Source organism: Pholis gunnellus, assembly GCF_910591455.1.
Source record: "Pholis gunnellus genome assembly, chromosome: 1".
NCBI classification, from domain to species: domain Eukaryota; kingdom Metazoa; phylum Chordata; class Actinopteri; order Perciformes; family Pholidae; genus Pholis; species Pholis gunnellus.
The window spans coordinates 27661076-27686142 of NC_136528.1; the positions used below are offsets into that span (position 1 = coordinate 27661076).

Consider the following 25067-nt stretch of genomic DNA (forward strand, 5'->3'; position numbering starts at 1 on the left):
ATGAAGAAAGACTTTTCTCTGGAGAGGAACAACAGTCGAGGAGTCTCTTTTGTAAGTTTAGAACAAACAACAGCTTCCACCAGTACGCTCCCGGCCTCTTCACATGTGGCTTTCACTGCCTGAGATCTTTTCCTCTTCTATTGTTTCTCCTGCATCCTGTGTTTTTGATGCAAACTTGTTTGATCCACTTTTTGAGACTCTTTAGTTATTGAAAAAAGTCTCTCTCTCTCTGTCTCTCTCGCTCTCCTTCTCCTCACCATCTCTGTCTCTTACTCTGTCCACTCTGTCTTTCTGTCTGATTCTCTCTCTTTCTCTATGTGTTTATGACTCTTCAGCAGGAAGATGTTTTCCAACGGAGAACTGGATCTGTGGCCTCCAGTTCAGAACATACTGATTTGGACAACAGAGAAAGATCCTACCCTACCCTGTTTGGAAAATACAGCCAGAGCCTTCAGACCCTCAAACCCTTCCGCTGGTCCTCATCTCAGTTAGTGTCATCGATGACATCATTTGTCTTGTTTTGATGCTGTTATATTTCATTTGATAAATAAATGTAAGGTAAAATGTTAGCAGACAGGTACTGTACTGTACCGGCCCTCATTGCATATTGGGTGATGTTTCCATGTCTAGGTCTCACCCTCTGGACAATGCAGGTTTCTTGTCCTTTGCAACCTTTGTTTGGATGACCCCCATGATGTGGGCCTTGTTCAAGAATAAGCTGGACATGAGCTCTCTCAACCTGTCTCCTTTGGATGTAGCCGACACCAGCGGAGAAAGGTTTGACACTCTTGTTGATTCATGGGCTCCCCCACATTTCTCTACATGTCATTTGATGCAATGAAATACAGGACACGATATTTATAGATTTATAGGTATTTATGGACATGACACATGGCAAGCCACAGCTGCTAAAATTCGTATCTGGAAAATGACTCATGAAAATGCTAGGAAATGATTAATTATGAGGTAACGTGTGTGTGTGTGTGTGTCACTGTTTTACTTGAATAAGGCTAATTTTGTGTTTTGTGCACAGACTCCACAGACTTTGGGAGGAAGAGGTGGCAAAGGTGGGCCTGGAGAAGGCTTCTCTGGTCCGAGTAATCCTTCGCTTTCAAAGAACCAGGCTGATTCTCTCTGTCGCTGTTGGTGTCCTTGTCATGGTGGCAGTGTTTCTGGGCCCGGTAATTACATTTGAAGCTGAATATCAGTACCAGTGCTTCCTCTATTGGATACCTTATCCAGGAGTCTTTTCTGAAGTTTTTCCACTGAAGTATACCACTGTAAAATACTCCACTACAATTAAAAGAACTGCATTCAAAACTTTACTTAGTTAAAATATGCAGATATAATCAGCTACATTTACTTAAAGAATGAAAAGTCAAAGTTCTCATTATGCAGAATAATGGTCAAGAAATACAATTAAAGGCTTTATGGGTGACGGCACAAAGGTTTTATGACACAAATGTAAAGGTTGTTTAATATGTTATGCTCTTTTGTGTGTTACAAACTTCTCTGTCCTGTCAGGCTGTTCTGGTCTATGAGATCCTGAAATATAATGAGCACCCAGAGAAGTCCACAGTATTCTACGGTGTTGGTCTGTCCTTCGCTTTGTTCGCCACTGAGTTCTCCAAAGCCTTCCTGATATCCTTGTTGTGGGCGTTGAACCTGCGCACTGCAGTCAGACTGAAGGGAGCCTTCTCTTCAGTGGCCTTTCAGAAAGTCATCTCTCTGCGGGTGCACAGCGGCATTTCAACGGGAGAGGTAGGGTGCCTGCTCTTCTCTAGGAAAGTGATCTCGTACACCAAAATCGCTTTTCCCATCGTTTGAGAGATCTTCTTACTCTTGGTGAACTGTAGAAAGTAGTGTCAAGAAAATATATTTAGATTTGTGGAGTTGTAAACTGACAAAAAGTTTTTTTAATATGTATTTTTAATGTAGACATACAACAAGTGCACATTTGAGTAACAGGGGACAACTGCATAATGCTCTTCTTGAATATATATACAGTATATATATTTTTTGTATCAAACATTTTAGTAATAGATATCATTGCATTTTTAGGGTTCTAGCTCCGAAAAGATTCCCTGTGAGCTGGAAATAGCAAGAAATAGAAACTTCGCCCAATAACTGGACATGATGTGCATGTGCTTTGCAAGAAATTCAATTGGCCACATGGTGGTGCTGTAATGTGCCAACACACAAAACATTTTAGAAAGGCCACAAACTTTTGCCACCAAGTTGGATTGACTTGGAATTTGACACATATCAGTTCGCCCACTACATTTTTCTCCATTTGTCATCTCCTCCTTAAATGTAGATCTAATTGCTACCAAATTGTATGTGGATACTTATTGGACCAAGCTAAACAAAATGATCAAAACCTTGTTGATATATTATAACGTTTTCAAGATATTGACCAATAAACTTCAAGGGGGCCTGCCTCACCACATTAATATACCCAACTCAACAATTGTTTAGCCAATCATCTTGCAGGGTGTGTCTACAAGAGTAGCTGAAACATACCCTGAAAGTTTCAGTCGAATCAACCACTAGGTGGCGATTCAAATACAATAGATGAGTGTGGCACAAGCCAAATCGGTCTTTAAATCAGAAACTTTTTGTCCAATCAATACAAAACTCACAGGATATGTTTCATGACAATGTTAAACCAAGTGTGTGAAACTATTTCAAAATCACTCATTAATAAGGGTCGGTCTAGTTCTTAACATATGCATGGGGCAAATTTGGCCATGAATCAATGACAGTTTGTCAAAACAACAAACTTGCTGGATATTTTTGATTAAGCTGTTGAAACATGGTCAAATGTAAAAAAAAAAATATGACTGGTGGGACTTTGAGTGTGCATTTCTGAAAGGCTGCATACATGATCTTGATGAAAGTGGGTGATTGGTTTCACTTTGTCTTTAAACAAGAATAAACCAGTTTAATTGACTTAGCTCAACTTTGTGAAGTCAAGTACCCAGTCCCCTGGAACCTAGAATGGCCCCTTGTGGCTATTTGTTCTTGTTTCCTGCACAACTTTGTTTTTGATCCTGTTTTACAAGGCCACACTTCTTTGTCATAAACATCCTGTGGAATTCACTTGTTCTCGCCATTAGTTCAAGCAACTTGCCTTGGCAAAGCATTCTTGGCAAATTTATTTTACAGTCTCTCTCTCCTTCTCTCCCATCCAGATGATTGGTGTTTTGACCAACGATGGCCACAAATTATTCGAAGCAGTATTGTTTGGGAGCTTTGTGCTGTCCACCCCAGTGCTCTTTATTGTGTGTATTGTCTATGCCTGCTACATTCTGGGCTACACCGCACTGACTGGAGTCTGCACCTACCTCATCTTCATCCCAGTACAGGTCTGTATGTTAGAAACAGTTAGTAGATCTATTTTCATGAGCAGTGTAAAATAAATGGATTCAGATTTAATCGAGCGACATCACAATCAGAGCTAAAAAGAGGTACTGCAATAATCAAAGGTTATAAACAGAAATGCATTTTAATTATCTAGTAGTTGGCAAACAATTAAAGCTTTCCAATTAATTAATTCTAACTAATTCAACCTTCAACTTGGACAACACTAACATATTTTTATTTTCCTCTTTGCGGCTTGTTTTCAATTGACACTGTTGTGGGGTACTTTACGTCCCACAAAATAAAGATTAATATTGTTTTTTCTGCTTTCAGTTTGGCCTGGCCAATCTCATCAACAAATTCAAATGGAAAACCATATTGATAACAGACAGCCGTGTTCGCACAATGAATGAGATTCTCAACAGTATCAAGCTCATCAAAATGTACGCCTGGGAAGATTCCTTTGAAAATAAGATCACAGGTATGAAGTTAGACAGACTTTGTCATTCCGTCAAACATGGTTTCTTGTCAGGGTTAAAGGCAGAAATGGTAGCAGGGGATTGACCCAAACACAAAGAGACACGGGGAAACAGAGGGATGAATAATGGTGACTTTAATTGTTAAGAAAATGTTTGAAACTAAACTTGCAGAGCTGGGGAGTCAAAAAATGTGTCACAAAAAGTCCAAGAAAGCGAAACTACTTAACAGGCAACACGGCAGGGAACACAGCAGAGAAGAGCAGGGATCATCCCAGGAATCATTGTCGATCAAAACAGAGAGCAGAGCAGGTAGCACAACAGACGAACCGACACTGAGACACTTTGGAGGTGCAGATGATTAGACACAGGAGGATTCAATCAGGGAGACAATCACACAGGCGGGAAAACATACAAATGTAGGTAGTGAAGTGAACACAGGACACAAGAGACAGGGACATTCTAAATAAAACAGGAAACCAACTAAACAGATATTTCTTGAAGAACAAACATCGTGTTTATCATTTATACAGTCCCTTTGTATGAACACAAACCCAATCTTGAAAGTCACGTGCACATTCCATTGAGCAAAACAGCAAAGTTCAAGGGAAATTGTGTGCACCTTTTACAGCAATCTGGATCTTGTTTTGTATTAGTTTTTGATAATAAATCACATAGCCATGCTGCCAGAGGCACTACAGGCTGAAATAAGGCTGCCGCATACTCTCCACCTTCAACTTATATAGAACGAGCTGCCTATTTATGCAAAACAGGAATCTAGGGTTGAGCTCCCATGTGTTCTTGCCTCCACCAGTCCATGCTCTTTTGGTGTCAGCTAATAGAAGTAGAGTAAAAACGAATGTTACAAATGTAACTACGGTTCTATGAATCCTGGATGACCGCCAGAGGCAGTGCTTAGCACTGGATATCTTCTGTCTCGCGTCTGCGCCGGTCGAGTATTTATATAAACAAAGCCACCTGTGACCTCGGATGAACCCCGTCGTCTATAAGTTCCGGTGTCATCCTGAGTTCAGTCCTACGGAATCGTCTCGCGAGTTCACGGGATTCCGAGTGACCAAGAACTCTGGCGGTCATCCAGGATTTATAGAACCGTAGTTACATTCGTAACTTTTGTTCTATTTCATCCTTACTGACCGCCAGAGGCAGTGCTTAACACTGGATGTCTTATAACAACAGAGTCACGAGGAATCACAGTAACTACCTCGTATAGCTCTGGCAGAGGAAATTGGCCAAAGAACCCTCCCCAGTGGGTGAAGGGTGGCAATATTAACTCTGTAGTGTTTGGTGAATGTGCTCGGTGATGCCCATGAGGCCGCAGCACATATATCCTCCACAGGCACACCTCTGTGTTGCCCCTGACGTGGAGACACTTTTGGTAGAGTGGCCCTTCTCCCCGGATGGCCGAGCGCGGTCGCTCGCCTTGTCTGTATAGGCAATGGCCTCCACTATCCAGTGGGATAGGTGCTGTTTTGCTTTTTTTTAGAAAGAGCACAGCCCTTCTTAGGCTCACCATAACTGAGAAAGCTGCTCTGACCGCCGTATACAGGCGGTGGCTTCCACATAAGCTCTGGGGGCCCGCACTGGGCACAGCAGCCTTGACCTCTCCTCTCCTGATGGGAGGGTGAAACTGCGTGAGCTGGATAGGCTGGTTGATATGTCAGCGTGTCAACACCCTTGGGAGAAACGCTGCATTAGGCCACAAAGTGACACCCAAGCCCTCTGACATGATTCTCTCACCGACAGGGCATGCAGCTTGTCCCCATGTTGAGCTGAAGTGACGGCAAGGAGAAAAAATGTTTTGGCCGATAGCCATCTCGGCTCCGCCTGTGCCAGGGGTTCAAAAGGAGACAAGCATAGGGTATCTAGTACCAAGGGTAGGTCCCATGCAGGGGCCTTTGGGGCGCTCGGGGGACACAATCGCAGAGCCCCTTTTTAGGAAGAAGGACGCCAGTCTGTGGCTCTCTCCTTTGTCATTGTCGACCTTAGTATGCTGCCCCGAAATAGCGGCCACGTATACGCCAAGGGTAGAGGGAGACCGGCCCTTATCTAGGAGGGACTGTAGAGACACAGTACAGCAGGCACGGGGCACTGTACCGGGACCTTGTTCTGAGCCGCACATCAGTCAGAGAACAGCTTCCACCGGTTTTCGTACTGCAGATAGGTAGATCGCTCCCTGGCATTCAGAATAGTCAGCCTGACTAGTTCCATGCAGCCACTCAGCATCCGATCGGGCCAGACCCATAGTTGAAGGCGGCAGGGATTGGGTTACTAAATCTGACCTCCTAGTTGTGACAGGAGGTCCCTCCTGTCGTGGAAGAACTCTGAGAAGCGTTGTCAAGATCAGAGGGAATGGTGGAAAGGCATAAAGAAAAATCCTCTGGCCACGTGTGAGCCAGGGCATCTTGACCCAGAGGACTGGCCCTCTCCGTCAGGGAGAACCAGTGGGGGCAGTGGGTCGACATTACGTCTGGATGCAGCTGCCACTCTCCCGGTGGAGGCTTGTGACGGAACAGCAAAACCACAACCTGGTTCTGTTCTCCTGGTGGGTACATTGCCCGAAGGCTGGTCAGGTGAGGGACCGCCCAAGTCAGAAGGGCACGGTGATCCCCGTAGCAACATCTGCAGATCTGGTGCCCCATTGATGGTTTATGTGAAAATACAGCAGAGGTGTTGTCCAACCGGACAAACACATGCTTTCCCTTCAATATGGCAGGAGGTTTGAGCACTGGCTCTAGAACATTGACCTGCCCCTGCGGTCTTTGAGCAGACAACTGCCCCCAAGCAGTCCTGTTCTGTCACACTGCACCCCGCCTTGAGAGGCAGGTATCGCCCGGCGGAATGGAACAGAGCCCATGGGGACAGTTTGCCAGATATGCAATCTCCCTCCATGGGGATAGAGTGAGTAGGCACTGTTTTGATACTATTATTGCCCTGTCTGTGCCACTTGGCATCCAAGTGAAGGCTGTTCAGCCATCCGCAATCCCAAGGGAACGACAGTTGAGGCAGCTGTCAGTTTACCCAATAGGCGGAGAAAAGGATGTAGGGCAACCGTCTGCCCTCTCAGAAGGGGGAGAGGTTGTGGGGGATGTTGTCCCCAGGCTGGGGCAACAGACAGACCCTCATAGGGCCACACTAATGAAGGTTATACTCTGAGAAGGGCTCAGGTAGCTCCTCTCCATGTTCACCTTGAGACCCCACCGGGCCACGTGAGAGAAGGTGAGCAGTGTCCTGTGGTGCCTGAAGCCGGGAGGGCGCACAGGTCAGCCAGTCGTCTAAGTACGGCAGTATTTTCATGCCCTGTGATTGCAGGGGGAAAGGACAGCAGTAACACACCTTGTGAACGCCCGTGGGGAGAAGGGAGAGTCCGAATGGAAGCACCCTGGACTGAAAATGGCGGCCTTAAAAGGCGAAAACGAAGAAACTGCCCGTGGTGATGCACCATGGGAACATGGGAATAGGCATCGACAGACGTGAACCACTCTCCCTTGGGAATCTGGGAGAAAAAAACCAACAGCCAGCCCGGAGACATCGTCTCCTGGCCCCCCTGCCTCTGGAGGCTTTGGGGGGTTAGTCCCTACGTCCAAGTTCCCTCGACATGAGCGCAAACTCCTGCAATGAAGCATCACTGAGGCTGGAGGCGGAAGCGTCGAAAGTAGCCTGCTGCGGAGAAGCTGCGAGGGCAAGCATGAGGTGGGAGAGGGAGTTGCCGATACGGTCCACAGCACTGCTGTGTCATAAGCCCTGGATAGCAGGCCATCTTTGACCTGACGTTGGGGTCGAGGGCACCTGGCATCGGGCCTCAGATTTTCCTCAGGGGAACTCTGAGGGACGCAGTAGTCGGCTAAATGGCTGGCATTCGTGCAAGGCCAAATTTTGCCAGCTCCTGCATGGCCGTCAGGGTTCAGTCATCTGATGTAAGGTGGGAGAGAGCCCTGGTGTCTCCAGCATGCATGTAACTCTCTCAGATATTCCTCGGAGGGAGGAACAGAAAAGGTGGTGAGGGCGGGAAGGCGCCTGAAGAAGGCACTCGCAGGCAGAAGTTCCGGCTGCTGTGTATCCCACTGCAGGCGTGCCAGCGCCATACAAATGATCAGGGTAGGTTGGGCTGGATTCAGCTGCCCTGACAGGGGGAGGTAGACCTCACGCATCAGGTGTTCCAATTCGGCCAGCCTAGCAGTGAGAGGGGAGTGAGGCCACTCTCTTCACTCAGGCTAACCTGGTGGGACACAAACTAGACTAAGTTAATACTGGGATTGTGTCCGTTGATTTTGTAACATTACGGCTATCACCGTCAGCTGAGTGTCCTCGCTCAGGCTAACTGGTGGGACACCACTAGTTACAGCGACTGTCCTAGTGAAGAGAGTGGCCTCACTCCCCTCTCACTGTAAGGACTGTTTTTTCCACAGCGGCAGAGTGCTCTCGCTCAGGCTAACTGGTGGGTCACCAATATCTGCAGCACATATCCTAGTGAAGAGTGTCCTCGCCCCCCTCTCACTGTAAGGACTGTTTATTTTTTGGCCTGTTTCCACAGTGGCAGAGTGCTCTCGCTCAAGCTAACTGGTGGGACACCAATATCTGCAGCGACTGTCCTAGTGAGGACACTGCCAACTGCAACAGCTGTAATGCGTAAAAAGCATCAACAGATACAACATCAATGTTGATTTAGTATAACTAGCATCTCACCAAGTTAGCCTGAGCGAGGACACTCTGCTAACTGTGATAGTCGTAATGCTACAAAGTCGACGGACACAATCCCAGTCTCAGCTTTGTCTAGCTAGCTTCTCACTGAGTTAGCCTGAGCGAGGACGCTCTGTTAGCTATGACAGCCGTAAGGTTACAAAGTTAATGGACACAGTCCCAGTACCAGCTTTGTCTAGCTAGCATCTCACCAAGTTAGCCTGAGCGGGAACACTCTGCTCACTGTAATAGCCGTAATGTTACAAAATCAGTAGACACAATGCTAATGTCGATCTAGTCCAGGGGTGGGCAACCCGGGGCTCTTCGGCCCCTCTGTTGCGGCTCCCTGAGTCTTCTGTCCACACAGCGTTTAAGCATTGTTTTCGAGATGATCTCCGTCCAGACTTAAACGCCTGAAAACGAATATCACGTGACTATTCACTTACACTGGGCATGCAGTGGGTGCTGGTGTTACGTCCCTACTGGTTTTCAAACCTACTGGTTTCCCTTCCGTGCGTGTGTTGTGTTCGCGTAACAGCAGCAGCTGTTTTCTGCCTGTGTTGCCAGATTCGTCACACATTCACAAACATATTGCTGGAGATCTAAAAGCCACATCTCATATATATTCCGGGGATTACGATTGTATAAGTGAGCACTACATCACAGCCACGTATGAAGAAATACATTGAAGAAAATATATTTATGGAAAGATCGCATCAACCTGGATTCGAACTCTTTCGAGCAAAATGGTAATATATTCAAATATGACCGCGCTTCGCAATCCGCCACTTGCATCTTACGACGTAAATCGCCTTTCCCTGCACCTGGCTGATCATGATATGCAGACCCCCGCCCTCGGTAAACTATCGATGGATAAATCCAAAAACAGAAAAGTCACAGAGGAAAATAGAGAGTTTAATTCTGCGTGGACGTATTAATTTGCTTTCACTGCGAACGATGCTGGCTTACCTGTATGCTTGATATGTGGCGAGAAATTTGCAAACAACAAAAAATGTAATGTTGAAAGACGCTTCCAGAACAAGCACACAGCATTTGCTGGAAAGTGTCACGCTGGAGATGAGCGAAAAAGAGCCGATTCCTCAACTGCTGCAGCAAACTCTCCTCTTCATGAGAGTTTGATATTGTTAGAACACGTAAAATAGCAATACAATGTCAACAAGTGTCTTTATTCTTGTTCTATAATTTCATAAATACAACAAACTATAGTTTTTGTATATATAATATAACTATATATAAAACTTTATAAACTGTGATATCAAATAGCTTTTGCGGCTCCAGACGAATTTTATTTGGTGGAAAATAGGGCAAAATGGCTCTTTGGATAGTAAAGGTTGACGACCCCTGATCTAGTCGAACTAGTCTCTCACCAAGTTTGCCTGAGCGGGAACACTCTGCTAACTGTGATAGCCGTAATGTTACAAAATCAGTAGACACAATGCTAATGTCGATCTAGTCGAACTAGCATCTCATCAAGTTAGCCTGAGCGAGGACTTCTAACTTCTAACTGTGATAGCTGTAACTGTGAAGGGCGGGCCGACAGCGTATTCTACGCTCTGACCCAGACTTCCCTCTCGCCCGAAACATTTTCCAGCTCATACTCGTAGACACATCTTTGTTTAAGCTTATGCTACCATGGTAGCTAGCCTACGTAGCGAGAAGATGAAAAAGGACTGAACTCAAGATGACACCGGAACTTATAGATGACGGGGATCATCCGAGGTCACAGATGACTTTGTTGATCTAAATACTCGACCTGCGCAGGCGCGAGACAGATATCCAGTGTTAAGCACTGCCTCTGGTGGTCAGTAAGGATGAAATAGAACTGAAACTGTTCCCCAAACAAGTGATGCTGTCTCTCTTAGGCTACCGGAAAAATGAGAAGAAAGAACTGCGGAAGGTCAGTTACGTCCAGAACGCCAATACCAGCATCACCGGCATCATCCCCACCCTGGCCACCATTCTCACCTTCATTGTACACACTTCGTTGAGCTTGAAGCTCAACACAACTGATGTGAGTACTGCAGCACATGCAGTACAACCCTTGCCATCATACCCACTGTGTGATTTACATGGTTGAGGTGTACTGAAAAAAAAGAGTTAGTGTTGTATAGTTTGAGCGTCATTCTTTTTTGAACAGGCCTTCACCACCATCGCCATCTTTAACTCCTTGAGGTTCTGCTTGGGACTTATGCCCATGTCTGCGAAGGTCCTGGCTGAGGCTGCTGTTTCACTAAAGCGACTGAAGGTAAACTCCTCTCTTTTTGTCCTGCTCAGCTGGACACGGTATTCATTATTACTCTGATCTTACATAAAGTCATCTTGTTGTGATGTCATACAGCCATACCAACTCCAATGTTGTGCCTTCTGATGATAGATAATGATTTGTAAATATGGCCTCCCCCACCAAAGCTCATAATCTGCAGACTAACGATATGGTTCTTATATTTTACTTTATTAATTTTAAACATAAATAATAGCTTGTATGGAGTTTTAACATGTACACCAACCTGCAGTGCAAACTTGGCTTTATTGCTTCTGTTGTCATTTTCTTAGCTTCACACTTTTAATCTTTTAATCTCTGCCTTTAATCTCTAAAATATGAAAATTTGTATTATTACGTCATTGTTTTTCCATTTTCATTGTTATTGGAGCTATCTTCTTTGCTACAACTTCATAGCCAGCTTTCATTGTGTCTGTTGCTGTTGTGGAACAAGTTCACACTTAGAATCTCATCTTTACAGTTAAAGAAAAAGCTTATAAATGTAATGTTCGGCTATTTCAGAAAATATTGCTGATCCAGAATCCAGAGCCCTACCTGATCCAGAGAACAGACAGTGATTCAGCTGTAGTGATGAAAAATGCTTCACTTTCCTGGAACAAACCAGCCAACCAGCCAGACTCTCCACCCATCATTTCAGTTAATGGGGAGAAGGGACACAAAATGGAGGAGACGAGCCAGAATGGGAAGTCTGAAACGTTGCCAACCCTGAGAAACATCTCCTTCACACTGCCTAAGGTGTGTTTTACAACTGGTGAGAATAAATAAGGTGATCTAGAAAAGGATAAAGGATAAACCTAAACTCTCTCTGTGTTATCTCCTGAAGGGCAACCTGCTTGGAATCTGTGGAAATGTGGGGAGTGGAAAGACGTCACTGATTTCCAGCATTTTGGAACAGGTTGGCTCCTCCTTTTGTCTTTTTTGTTATGTATTCTCTCTTATAATCACTGCAAGTTCCTGACATAATGTTTGACATTTTTATCGTCCGTTGATTTTCACTATTTTATTACCACTCTGTTACAGTTATGTAAAAATGATGCTCCTTATTTACATTTCGATAAACCAGATCTAACTGATGCCATGTAATGAGCAGGTTTCCTCATGGTGGTCTGCTCACTTTTATATTTTAGATGCACCTTCAGCAGGGCTCCCTCACAGCTGATGGGACGTTTGCCTACGTTTCCCAGCAGGCCTGGATATTTCATGGAACTGTTGAAGAAAACATCCTGATGGGGGAACCTCTTGACCAGTCCAAGTATATAATCACTTAACCCACAAACATTATAAGTAACCGCAGAGCTTCTGAATATGGAAACAAAAGGAGGTATCGTGAACTGGATAACATTTGTAACGTTAATATTTGACCACTGTTCCTCGTTGCAGTTATACAGACCATTACAAGGCACGGATAGGTCTTTTCTTTTGAGGTTATCTCACGAGACAAATGTAATAAATGGAGAATTTCCTTTTATCACTGTCAGTTCGCATCTGGCAAGGAAGTCAAACAAGAGGTCATCTCTGTTATCTGACAAGATAGGAAACAATCTAGAAGAAAACTACTCCATGCAGCCACATATGTGTCAAGTAATTTGCTGTGTCACATCATTCAGCTGGCATTTATGACGGTGGTTAGGCCCATAGTTGTGCTGTAATCATTATCTTGTATGAAGTACATACTGCAGCAAAAGTCAACGTGCAGCAGACCTGACTGACGCAATAAAAACACTTTATTCCAAAAGTTGTTTTTACTGTTAAGTTAATTGAAAGTATTCAAATCTTATCTTTGAAATGGCTCTGTTGAATACACTATACGTGACTGGCTCTTGACATTGAGGTAACTCATTGTCTTCCTCCACAGATACAACAGAGTTGTGGATGTCTGCAGTCTCAGAGCTGACCTGGATATCCTCCCACATGGTGATCAATCTGAGGTGAGGGCTTTCTGCTGTACTCAAAACTCCCCGAGCTGAATGTTTGTTTTGCTTTTGAATGATTTCCTACAAGCTGAGTGGAACTTTTAACACTAACACCCTCTGATGAGGGGTAGGAAACCCTTTGCAGACATTAGCATTAACAAAAGATGGAATAAGGTAAACATTAGTTGGTACAATCAATAACCCAGTTCGCTGTTTTAAAGCCCATTTGAATCTTGTATTTTTGTTAGGAACGACATTATTTTATTTCGAATTGTTTTGTACAGCATTTAAATATAAAAAATAAATATACCTCAAACTCTGCAAATGATGTTATCTTTTACTGTCTCCTATAGCAATTCATTCATGAAACTGACACTAAAACTAGATGTTCACCGAAAATTCATCTACTGTGCAAAGTAGGGCTGCACAATTAATCGAATTTTAATCGCGATCACGATTTTGGCTGTCACAATTAAATGAGCATGATCGTCTGCGATATTGACGTTTAAAATGCGTGCTCTGCTACATATCAAATCAAGCGCTTCCTCAATTAACAGTCAGCCAACCACCAGGGGGCGAACGAGATGAGAGCTGTCATGCGCGCACCCTGTAGAAGTAGAAGAGTAGAGAGACGGGAGCTTGAAGGACGAGTACTTGTACTTAATTTATTTACACGCCGGCATGTCACGTCTGTCACTACATGGTCGTGCGTTTACAATTCCCCTGCTCTCTGTATCACACACGGCGGTGTTCCGCCCCGATCCGCGCGCACGATGCAACAGTCGCTCTATAGCACCGTACAGTAGCACCCGGTCCGGTCCGCTAACTGGTCATTAATGAATAATCGTGATAAATAATCGTGATCTCAATATTGATCAAAATAATCGCGATTATGATTTTGGCCATAATCGTGCAGCCCTAGTGCAAAGTACAGTCATTTTACAAAAAGCAAAGTATTACATGATGTAAATAAATGGTATGTTCAAGTCTGAGTCAGAACTAAATAATTACAAGTTAAATACCAGACCTATTTATTTAGGTTGGAGTTTAGCAGATCTTATCAGCTTTCTGCTGTTTTGTTGGCAGATCGGAGAGCGAGGGCTGAATCTGTCAGGGGGGCAGAAGCAGAGGATCAGTCTGGCCAGAGCTGTCTACTCCAATAAGGACATCTTCCTCCTCGACGATCCACTATCTGCTGTCGATGCCCATGTGGGGAAACACATCTTTGAGGAATGCATTAAGAAAGAGCTCCAGGGAAAATCCATCATACTGATTACACACCAGCTCCAGGTAGACACCGTTTGATATTAATGCCTAATATTAAGAATTACATTTCTAAATTTGATTTGCATACTTGTTTAAAACACATACAAAATGATTTGAAGATCCATCCTATTGTGGTAAACCCCAAAGTAACAGTAAATCAAACACCAGGAAGTGGTTTCTGATTGCAGCCATTAGTTGTTTTTTTATTGTGAATTGTAAACCACAAGATAAGAGCGTCTGCCAAGTGTCCTATATTTAAAGACGTGCTGTTTAGACTGCGTTAGGTAGAACTCTGGCCACAGTGCTGAGATGGTTTGTTGATGTGGTTGTCCTCACTTGTGTCTGTCAGTATCTGGAGTTCTGTGATGACATTATGCTTTTGGATGATGGCGAGGTGCAGGAGGCTGGAAACCACCAGGACCTAATGAAAGCCAATGCACGCTATGCTCAGCTCATCAGCAACTACCAGATGGAACAGCCCGAGGTAAAACAGGAAATCTACAGTACGAAACTCTTATATACGATAGCTTTTTTATGTGTCTTATCTCCATGTTTTACGAGCTGCAAAGCCTTTCACCGGTTCTTTATTGGGTTTTTAGCTTAAAGACAATAAACCGATACATGTAAGCTGTAAACCAAATGTGTCAGAGGTTAGGAGGCAGAAACATGTCTTGTACTAGGCCACAAGTTAACGATTCATCATTTACTTTAGGGTGAAAGTGAGTTGTCATCAACTTGTCCACACTCAGCAGTATCACTGCGTTTTTACTTTCTCATTCAGACTCCAAATGAGGAGGAGGAAGCGTCTCCCCAAGACGCTGCCCAGCTGAGGGACATTGAGCTAAGAGAAAGCACCGACAGTGGGTTAGTGAACCCAGGTATGGAATCAAGAAAACATGTTTGTTTGTGTCATCATCCAAAATAGTTGATATGGGATACCGCAATTCATCACTTAATATTTTATAATTAACGAAAACAAGGCTGGAGATTATTATAGAGTTTAGTACTAAGAGACACTGGGAGTGTGGCACATTATTGCCTGAAAGCAATTTAGAGAGCAGAAGCAGTCAGGGGGATATTCTAGAAAATTCTGCTTTACTTTTGGTCCAATTCTCTGTGGACCAAAGTGCCATTCGTGCCAATATATAACCAGGAGGAGGTAAAAGCTACTCAGTGGTCCATCGAGGTATAAGGGACATTGGTTGACAATATAAAGGGCACTGGACTTTGTAAAAGCTTTGTAAAACAAATCCACAATCCTGACTGTTAATATTTTATTGATATCTCCCTATCACATCTGTGCTCTCTTTCAGCATTTGACATGTCAGATGAAAAGGACGATGGAATGACAACTAACCAAAGATGTGAGTCTGGAAAACGTATTAAATAATAACTCTTGATGTCGGTGAAGTTCAGATCTAACACATCCAGTCTCTGCAAGGATGTCAGACTCATTTGGTTCCATTTTAATGTGGGAACGTTAAAGACACATTCAAGACACGTTAAAAACATGTTAAAAACACGTTAAAACACGTTAAAGACAAAGGGTGCGTTTGTTAAGTGGCCAGAAGGGCTGGCTGGATGGTTGAACAGTTTCTCTCTCAAGATCTCTTTCTTAATTTTTCACATTTTCCTCTCAATTTTTCAATTTAAAAAAAAAAAAAATTCCAATTTTTTTTGCTCCCCTTTCTACAATGGTTTTCACTTTTCTTCCTCTTTAGCACCTGTCGATGATCAGCTGGTTAGTCAGGAGTCCACCACACAAGGTGCCGTGTCCTGGAGAGTCTACCAGCAATACTGCAAGGCAGCTGGAGGTTTGAACACAGACAGCACACACACACACACACAAATGCATTGTCATGATTATTTGCATTGTCATAATTATATGCAATAATACACAATTCACACATGGACAACCTGGTTGATGTTTGATGTGACTGTGCTGCAGGCTACATAGTAAGCTTCCTCACCGTCCTGAACTACGTCCTGATGATCGGATCCACAGCCTTCAGCAACTGGTGGCTCAGCTTCTGGCTGGGGCAGGGTGACGGGGTGAGAACCATCTCTCTCTCCTTCTTCTTTCTCTCTCTCTTTCGTCTTTCTTTCTTCTCTCTCTCACACACACACCCCTGGTAGCATTTCAATGTGTTTTCAGTAAGTGTGGGACTTCTCACAGCTGGAAAGACAATATTCATGCTCCAATGGGCATGTTTTATAAAAAATCTGAGGGTTGTGAATAGCTCTCTTCAAAGAGTGTCTGTTTTACCTTTTCCAAAACTGACAATCCAACAGCCACACACCTTTTTCACATGGTTTGTCAGATGTGCACAGATGTTGGTATTGCTGCATGTGCTTTGCAAATAATTTTACTTCAAATAACTTCTGTGTGTCTGTGTTTACGGCTGAACCAAACTGGCTTTGTCTATATTGGCAGCGATAGAGGTGGTGTGCTTATAGAGAACGGATAGAACTTAACTGTATAACTGTAGTAAACTGTGCTAAACATGTGATGCAATATTTATTTATTGCCACATATCTGCACCAATTGTTATAGTATGAAAAATATTCAAAAAAAGATGTGTTGATGAATTCCCATGAGTTTCCACTAACATCATATCTTTTCTGTTTTTTTAAGTCATCCAATAACACAACCTCAAACCAAGGAGACGTCTCACAAAACCCTCACCTGCACTTCTACCAAATTATTTATGGGGTGATGGTGGTCGTCATGGTGACACTTGCCGTCATCAAATGCTTCTCCTACACTTGGGTGACCTTGAATGCGGCCACCAAACTCCACGACACCATGTTCAAGAAGGTACTGTTGGATGGCTGACCCCCAGCCATCTATATACAACAAACATAACCATGTTTACTGAATTGAATATACGATCGTTTAAAACATCTGTTAAGATTTTTCCATATAGTTTACTGTTGCGACTGATGTTTCAGGTGAGCAACACAAAATAGAACAGGAAATAATGAAATATCAAAATAAAGCAAAATATAACCTAAGGACAAGGTATACAGACAGAAGGGACCAAGAGAAAAAGTCACAATTATAAATACGTCTACGTCTTCACGACGGATATATATTTCATAGCCATGGTCGGAGCCACGGATTCTTTCTCTGACCTGCACACAACTAGACAGACTAGACTAACATATTCAACTAAACAAGCCCTTTGGCCCTGCCCTCACTCTGCTACTATGGGATGGAGAGGAGGGATGGGAGGTTAACAAGGGGCATGCATTTTGGTCATTTTATGAACAAAGGCAATTAACTACTCCTTATAAATATACGTTCATGATGACTTTTCTTTTGTTTTCCTTTCTCAGATCTTCTCCAGTCCCATGAGTTTCTTTGACACAACGCCAACAGGACGCATTCTCAACCGCTTCTCCAAAGATCAGGAGGAGGTGGACACGGTCCTTCCCCTCCACATGGACCCTTTTTTGCAGTTTACTCTGCTGGTCACCTTCACCATTATCACCATCTCGGCAGTCTTCCCCCCGATGCTGGCAGCTGTGGTTTTCATTGGAGCTTTGTTCGGCCTCATTCTCTTGTGAGTTGATACCAGTTTAAACATGAAAACAATGATTTGTATGGGTACTTTTGGAAAATAGGATCATAGCAATTCACAATCATTTAAATTGTTGCACGTCTTAAAAGCAGGTTCAGTCCAACAGTTCTTTAAAGGAATACTAAATATATCCGTTGTGATTCATCTGCAGTATCTTCCAGAGGAGTATCCGTCAGATGAAGAGGATGGAGAACGTCAGTCGCTCTCCCTGCATCTCTCTCACCACCTCTACCCTGCAGGGCCTCAGCACCATCCATGCCTACAACATAAGAGACAGACACATACAACTGTAAGATAGCAAAGTTCCTTGACATGACTCTCTACTGCGTGGCTCCTCATATTGCTGTTTGCAGCTTTGTCTGGGTGGCAATTTGGACACAATTTAAAATGGCATAAAATTGATCTTGATAACATTTTTTCTTTTTTTTGATGCACATTTTTGAAATCATAGTGTATTATAATTCCCATAGTTCTCATACATTAGAGAGTTAGAGTAACGCATTGTAAAAACTGTTAGAATGCATTATAACCTGATTTTACGTTACCCTAAGAGGTCATTGTTGGTTTTCAGTAAAGTGAAAAAATAGCATTAAATCTTTGACAGAACAACAAATAAAACGTAGTGAATTTTGTCACTTACAGCTCCAAAGTTTCCCGCCAAAACATAAAGTTTGTTGTTGCAGTGTCACCAACTGATCAAATCGCACCACATTTCACACGGCGTTCCCTTGGGTCCCCAGCAAAACACCCGCCAAGCTTGAAGTAGATCAAATCAACAGTTCTCGAGATAAGCAAAGGACACTCACTCATAGAGTTTCCTTGCTTTATCGTTAGATGCAGTGCAAAAGTAGCAGGTGATGTTTCAGTCAGAGTCTCTAAACCTGGTCTGCGTTTTAAATCCTGCGTTATGGATCATTGGAGTGAGGCGGTACAGTATGTATGTTCACTAACCTGCACGTCCTTTATCACGTTGTAGGTTCAAGTCACTGAATGACATCAACTCCAACCACTATTTATTGTTTCACTCTGGAACACGTTGGCTCTCCTTCTGCCTGGATTCCATGGCTTCGACCATGACCTTGTTGGTGTCTCTGTTCGTAGTCCTCAGCAGTAATGACTTCATCAGTCCGTCTTTGAAAGGCTTGGCCTTGTCCTACACCATACAGGTGAGTTTGGAACAGAAAATGAATGAACCTTTGGTTTATTTTTGCAAAGACATTGAGAGCAACTGCAACGTGTGTATTTAAAGATGTTGATGTGTTGTCCAGCTAACAGGCATGCTTCAGTATACAGTGAGGGAGGCGACGGAGGTGGAGGCTAGATTCAACTCGGTGGAGCGGCTGCAGGAATACATCACGGTCAGATTATGAACTTCTCTGCCTCTGAAAAATGATACACATGTACACAGGCTGCGTGACAACTACCAGCAATCCATCCATGTTTTACTAATCTTCTTGAAACTGTCCATTACACTACTGAAGGACAACAGTTTCTAAAGCTAATGGTTTCTCTTCTTTGAAGTACAGTTTTCTCTGACACATTACCTTTCCCCTCCCTTAAAGTAGTTGTTTGTTGTGTCCAGGGTTGTACGTCTGAGGCCCCCAGGCAAATAAAGGAGGCCCAAGTCCCAGAGGATTGGCCGAAGAGCGGAACCATCACCTTCCAGGACTATAAGATGAGGTACCGAGAAAACACACCCATTGTCCTGAACGGACTCGATTTCTCCATCCGAGCTGGAGAGAAGCTGGGCATTGTGGGAAGGACAGGTTCTGGTAAGACCTTGACTCCAGCAGTTTTTACTCATAACTTTGTTTTTCATGCAGGTTGAGTTTGGTTTCAGACATATTCAAATATATTGATTGATTGATTGAGGGAAACTAATTGTCAGAGTTGAATCTTGAACAGTCCTAAATACACACAAATGTACCTATTCAATACATCACATCATATAATAAACAACATATATGCATTACAATGAATCACGAAACATGTAGTCTATATTGATCACAATGCAGTGGTGGGCCGTGCATTTTATATCTTGGCCTTCAGTGCTGTCCTACTACAGTTGAACCCCCTCCTAATAACCTCACTATAACGCCACAGCTACGGTTTATCATGTGTTTCTAGGGGTGTAACAATACACGTATTCGCATTAAACCGTTCGGTGCGAGGCTTACGAACTGAACAATACGTTTGAATAATACTAGTGTATTTGGAAAATGCAGAAGCTTAAATTGTGGGAAATATAATGTTCTTTCGGAGGAGCCACTGCGCTCAACCTGGCAAATCCACCCAGGCTGCCACCACGGAAGAAAAACATTACTCTTTTGAGGCGCATGTGTTCTGGGAGGCTATGCTAGATTAGCTTAGCAGGCAAACCAACAGCAGCACGCACACTGAAAACTCTCTCCGCAGTATTTAGCTGGTCCTTACTGATTCAACAGGGCTAAAGCATAGCCACACAATCCCTATTTCTCCAGACCATAATTCTTGCTTTGTAAAAGAAAACAGATACATGAATACGCACATGACGGGATGCTTTGTCATTAACAGACAATGCATATAGTCAAAATGAATGTAATTAACACAATGTCAAGAACAAACTCACAAGAACCAGTCACATATATTTATATGACAACAAAGCATGACAAATCAATCTAGCAACACTGTGGCGCTAAAACATGTGTTCCGCCACACACTAAAGAGCACGGGCCATCCAACTATTATTCACATCAGAGGGAACAATATTAACAATATTATAAAAACGACACCATAGACAAATGAACACAGTAGTAACGCTACTGCAGATGTAAAACAAACGCACGTCACTTACCAAAGTTGCTGTGCACTTAAAGACGAAGTCCATCCTCCTTTCTTTGTTTACAAAGAGTTTAATGACGCTTTTATACAGTACATCAGTGCGGTTCAGTTCCAGTAAGAGGTCCTCCTGAGAACGTGTTCGTTGAGTTGTAGATCCACTCGGGTCACAGCTAAAGTTTTCAAAAGCTCCGTAGCTTGTAAGTGTCCTGTCATGGTATGGTGTCTTGTTGCTGACTTGGTTAGCCACCTCAGGTTAGCGTAGCGTAGCTCCAAACAGCTCCAAACACCAAGATGCTCAGTTGCAAATAAAACACATTCCCAGCTGTAGGTGACTAAAAGCAACTTTCCGATAGTCACCGAGAGGCTAAGTAAGGGAGATTAGACTTGCGGACGCGCTGGCTATAAATGATTTCCCGGATCCAGTGGTTTGAGTGTTTATTTGGAAACGTAAAAACGTTGATTCTGGCATACAGTCATAAGTCAGACAATGATAATAGCGTGAAGTAGCGTGAAGTAGCGGTCAACAAAAAATAAGGCTCCCTCTCTCACCCCCTCTCCTTCCAATCCTGCAACTAAACCACTGAACAGCTGATATTTCTTTCCCCAACACCATGTGACTCAATTACCGGAAGTGTACCGGAAGTGACCAAAAAAGGTATAAATGACACAGGCCATACCTGGCTTCTACACCAGCCATAAAATGTACAACGCTTCTCTGACACTGTTAGCCAGGAATACCATTCGTACAAATCCTTTTCCTGGCTGGGTCAGGGCTGCTAGCTGTGCGGTTGGCCGACCCTTTCTTACGATGTCCAGCTTTTCTGGAAACGTCCTTCTTCACAGGCGTTGCCAGTAACTCCCAAATCCGTTTCTCCTCTTCCTCCAGCCATTGAGTGTTAAAAAAACAAAGCTTAACCAAGCAAAACGCTAAAAATGTCATGTCAATGTCATACGCTCAACGCCCAACATGTAAAACTAAAAATCTGATTGGTTGAAGACTATGACACTCAACAATATCGTCCCCATTTACTTAAACTGCAAAGTCTACCTAGAGGCCCTCGGGCCTCTTTTCTCACCCTGAGAAATAGGGGTGAATTCTGATTGGATAAAAGCTCTCCTTAAAACAAGCTGCACTGGAAGCAGCGCTGCAAGCTGGAAGTAGAGCAACTGAGGAAGACAGGAGCTGAGCAATGAGAAAATAAGCTAATGGGAAAAATAATTAGAATACATGTAGTGTATTTATGAAAAATTATTAAATTATAAAATAGCGATATTTTTGTTATTCTGTTTATGCCAGCAGATAAGGCTTTGCTGGCCCTGATGGCCCACCACTGTCATAATGTATCTTCTACAATGCAAATGTTGATAGCCCAGTGTTACAACAGCATCTTTGGATTTAAATGTGTAAATGAAAGAACTTACTTGGATTTAGGGTTGTCACGATACCAAAATTATAACTTCGATACGATACCTGCCATAAATATCATGATACCCGATACTTACGATACGATACCAGAATTCGATACAATACCACAAATACGATATGATACCACAAATACGATACGATACTGGTATATTTATCGATAATAGTAATAAATAAAACATCTGTATGGTTCCTTTTTTTACCAGCTTGTTCCTGCCCAGCTTTTTGAACACTTAACAAATGGCATTAATATTAGTATTAGCCTACAGCAAGATATTAATGAAAACTACCTGTCGTTCTTTGAACTCTTTGAAAAGTTCGGGGTGTCTGTCTGAAAGGTGCTTTGCCATGTTTGACCTGTTGCCTCTCTTGGTCTGTGTGGCTTTGAAACACGTTTTGCAGACGGGTCTCTGTGTGTCAGTGGGCTTTCCTCCACTGTCTGCAATGTAGCCAAATTACTTCCAGATTTCACTTCTGGCATCTTTTTTTCCAACAAGCCGAGGACGGTCTGCAAAAGCTCCTGCACTTGATGCCATGTCTCCCCTGCGATGACTCGCTGCGAGTAAGCGCTGCCTGTTGCGTGTGTGAGCGCTGGGCAGCCCCGACCCCTTGCAGTCAATGCGTGCAGGCAGCATGACAGGGGGAACAGTGAGTGCGCTCTGATCGCACGCTATTTTAATGAACTATCGATACTAAAAATATGCAAAATCATATAGTTTTTAACGTACGGGTACCGCGGTACCTTTTTAGTATCGATACACCTTGCAACATTACTTGGATTAGAGTGTTAACTTGTAAAGACATGGCTGTAGGGTGCTAAGGTGCCTCTGTAAACCATTAGGGTTACTGTTGTTCTTTGTTTCTGTAGGGAAGTCCTCTCTAGGCGTGGCTCTGTTCAGGCTGGTGGAGCCAGCATCAGGGACCATCCTGATAGATGGCGTGGACATTACGGCCATTGGTCTGAAGGATCTGCGCAGCAAATTGTCTATCATTCCCCAGGATCCTGTGCTATTCATTGGAACGGTCAGGTAACCTAAGCTAACCCCTAACTCCATAGCTCTTTATGTTTACACACAGGTACGCACTGCTCTCACTGTGGTGGGTTAGTCACTGGCTCGCCAACTGTGATAGCGCATGTCCTTTCTTCCAGGTACAACTTAGACCCCTTCAATAACTTCAATGATGAGGAGATCTGGGCGGCGCTGGAGAAGACCTACATGAAGGACTCAGTATGTTCACTGGACATTATGAAGCACAGTACATTAACAGTTTCATTAGAGTGTAATCAGTTATCCAGACTAAATCTTTTTAGCTAGCGTGCAGCGATTTCTTCTCGCATATCTTGAAGTGAAATGTTATCTGACCAGATAGTAGCTGTCTTAGTGGTGTATTGGTGTTATTGAACCCTTATTTTCAAATGTATTATGAACCGTAGCATTGGTGGAAGAAGTATTCAATCATTTACTTAAGTAAAAGTAGCAATACCACACTGTGAAAATACTCACAAGTAAAGTCACTGTATGTAAGATCTTACTTGAGTTAAAGTACTGAAGTGTTATGAGCTTTGTGTACTTAATGTATCAAAGTAAAAGTACACAGAGTAGAAAAATGCACCCTGTGAGTGTTACACAATGATATCATTAGAATATTATTGCCGATACAGTAATGTGTAAGTAGCAATTTTATGTTTTAGTTGGTAGCTTTGACTATTTTACAAACTTTGGGGGTTTTACATCCTTATTTGATCATAGTCAGTATAGGTTACTCTTAGAGGTGGTAGTAGCAGACGTAAAAGTGGTTCAACGAGTATTGTTTTGTTTCCTTAGATCTCCAGACTGGAGGGGAAACTACAGGCAACAGTGCTGGAGAATGGAGAAAACTTCTCTGTAGGAGAAAGACAACTCCTATGTATGGCTAGAGCACTACTACGCAACTCCAAGGTTTGTACATGAATTTCTGTCTTCTGATTTCTTGCTATTTACACACTTCCCATTTCTTCAGCCACTGGATTACTACGCCACATATCTGTCATGGTTTCGTCCTGATTAGCTGATCAGCTGTCAGTGGGCTTTAACAGCTGTAGAGACTTCTGATGGAGTTTGTCTGCACACAGGATCACTGTACGAAGGCAAACCTATGTTTTTTTTATGTATGTTGACCTATTCAGACCACACTATATTCACACTAGTTCTTAATAGGCAGATGTCATATATGCGAGTTTCAAACATTTAGATATATTGAAACAAATAGATATAGTTGATGGTGCTATTATGATAAATCAAACTCCAACAAACCCCTTGGACGAGAGGCATAATTAAGACACAGTTATCATCACTGCCAAAGTAGCAGTGTTTCCTCTCTGTAGCATGTTGCCTGTTTAAAGAACTGCATTTTGTATTTTTAATGTGTTCTGTGTCCTGCTTATAAGCGCGGGGTCGTTTTCTACAGGCAGAATGAGTTTGTTTATTCATTACTTACATCTGTATTCATTGATATTCTGATCTTGAAGCGATCTGTGACCGCGTTTGGGTCCTTCCCCTGCTCCAACAGATCATTCTTTTGGATGAGGCGACAGCATCCATCGATGCAGAGACTGACGCCTTGATCCAGACCACCATCAAAGAAGCCTTTCAGGACTGCACCATGCTCACCATCGCCCATCGTATCAACACTGTGATGCACGCAGATCGTATTCTGGTCATGGACAACGGAGAGGTTTGAGAGATTTAAAAAAAAAGATAAAGATAAAGTTTACGTGCATCTAAACCTAGACTAACGGTAAGGGATTTGTCCGGCAGGTGGCTGAGTTTGACCATCCAGATGTGCTGAAGCAGAGACCAGACTCTCTGTTCTCCTCACTCCTCGCTGCGGCTAACACTGTGAACACCTGAACCACAGAGGCCCTGTGGCCCCACTACACACTAAAAACTGGAACATAATAATATTCATTCACACATTCATCAGTCCTGTCATATGTAATCTGGACCAGTCTGGTTTTATCCAGTGTGACTGAGCAGCAGAGAAGGGGTCCAACATTCATGGAGAAAAAGACACAACTTTTGTTTTTCACCTTACACACTGTGTAAATATGGATGTATTTATCTCCACTGTCTGCTGAAACAAATGCATGGACAATATTTATCATAGGATTTTTATAGGAGCGGTTTGAATGTATATTTAAAACATATTATTTTTAGATTTTCTTTGACTTTGTTTGCTGCC

The 25067-nt window shown here is 43.2% G+C and overlaps 1 protein-coding gene across 1 annotated transcript; it reads left to right on the forward strand.

Annotated features, from left to right (window-relative positions):
* Positions 1–24805, forward strand: LOC306697243 (ATP-binding cassette sub-family C member 12-like; the record flags this gene model as incomplete). The annotated part of the gene is made up of 30 exons (XM_079161031.1): positions 1–51; positions 336–487; positions 631–777; positions 1034–1181; positions 1525–1761; positions 3195–3368; positions 3697–3844; positions 10421–10569; positions 10696–10803; positions 11341–11574; positions 11663–11734; positions 11967–12091; positions 12695–12767; positions 13839–14042; positions 14368–14502; positions 14800–14896; positions 15332–15382; positions 15740–15832; positions 15967–16070; positions 16654–16836; positions 17358–17584; positions 17754–17891; positions 18579–18768; positions 18871–18960; positions 19185–19374; positions 22714–22873; positions 22996–23074; positions 23672–23785; positions 24396–24560; positions 24644–24805. The coding sequence occupies 30 exons, from the start codon at positions 1–3 to the stop codon at positions 24734–24736; spliced, it is 4131 nt and encodes a 1376-aa protein (XP_079017157.1). The 3' UTR covers positions 24737–24805.
* Between the last annotated feature and the right edge of the window lie 262 nt (positions 24806–25067).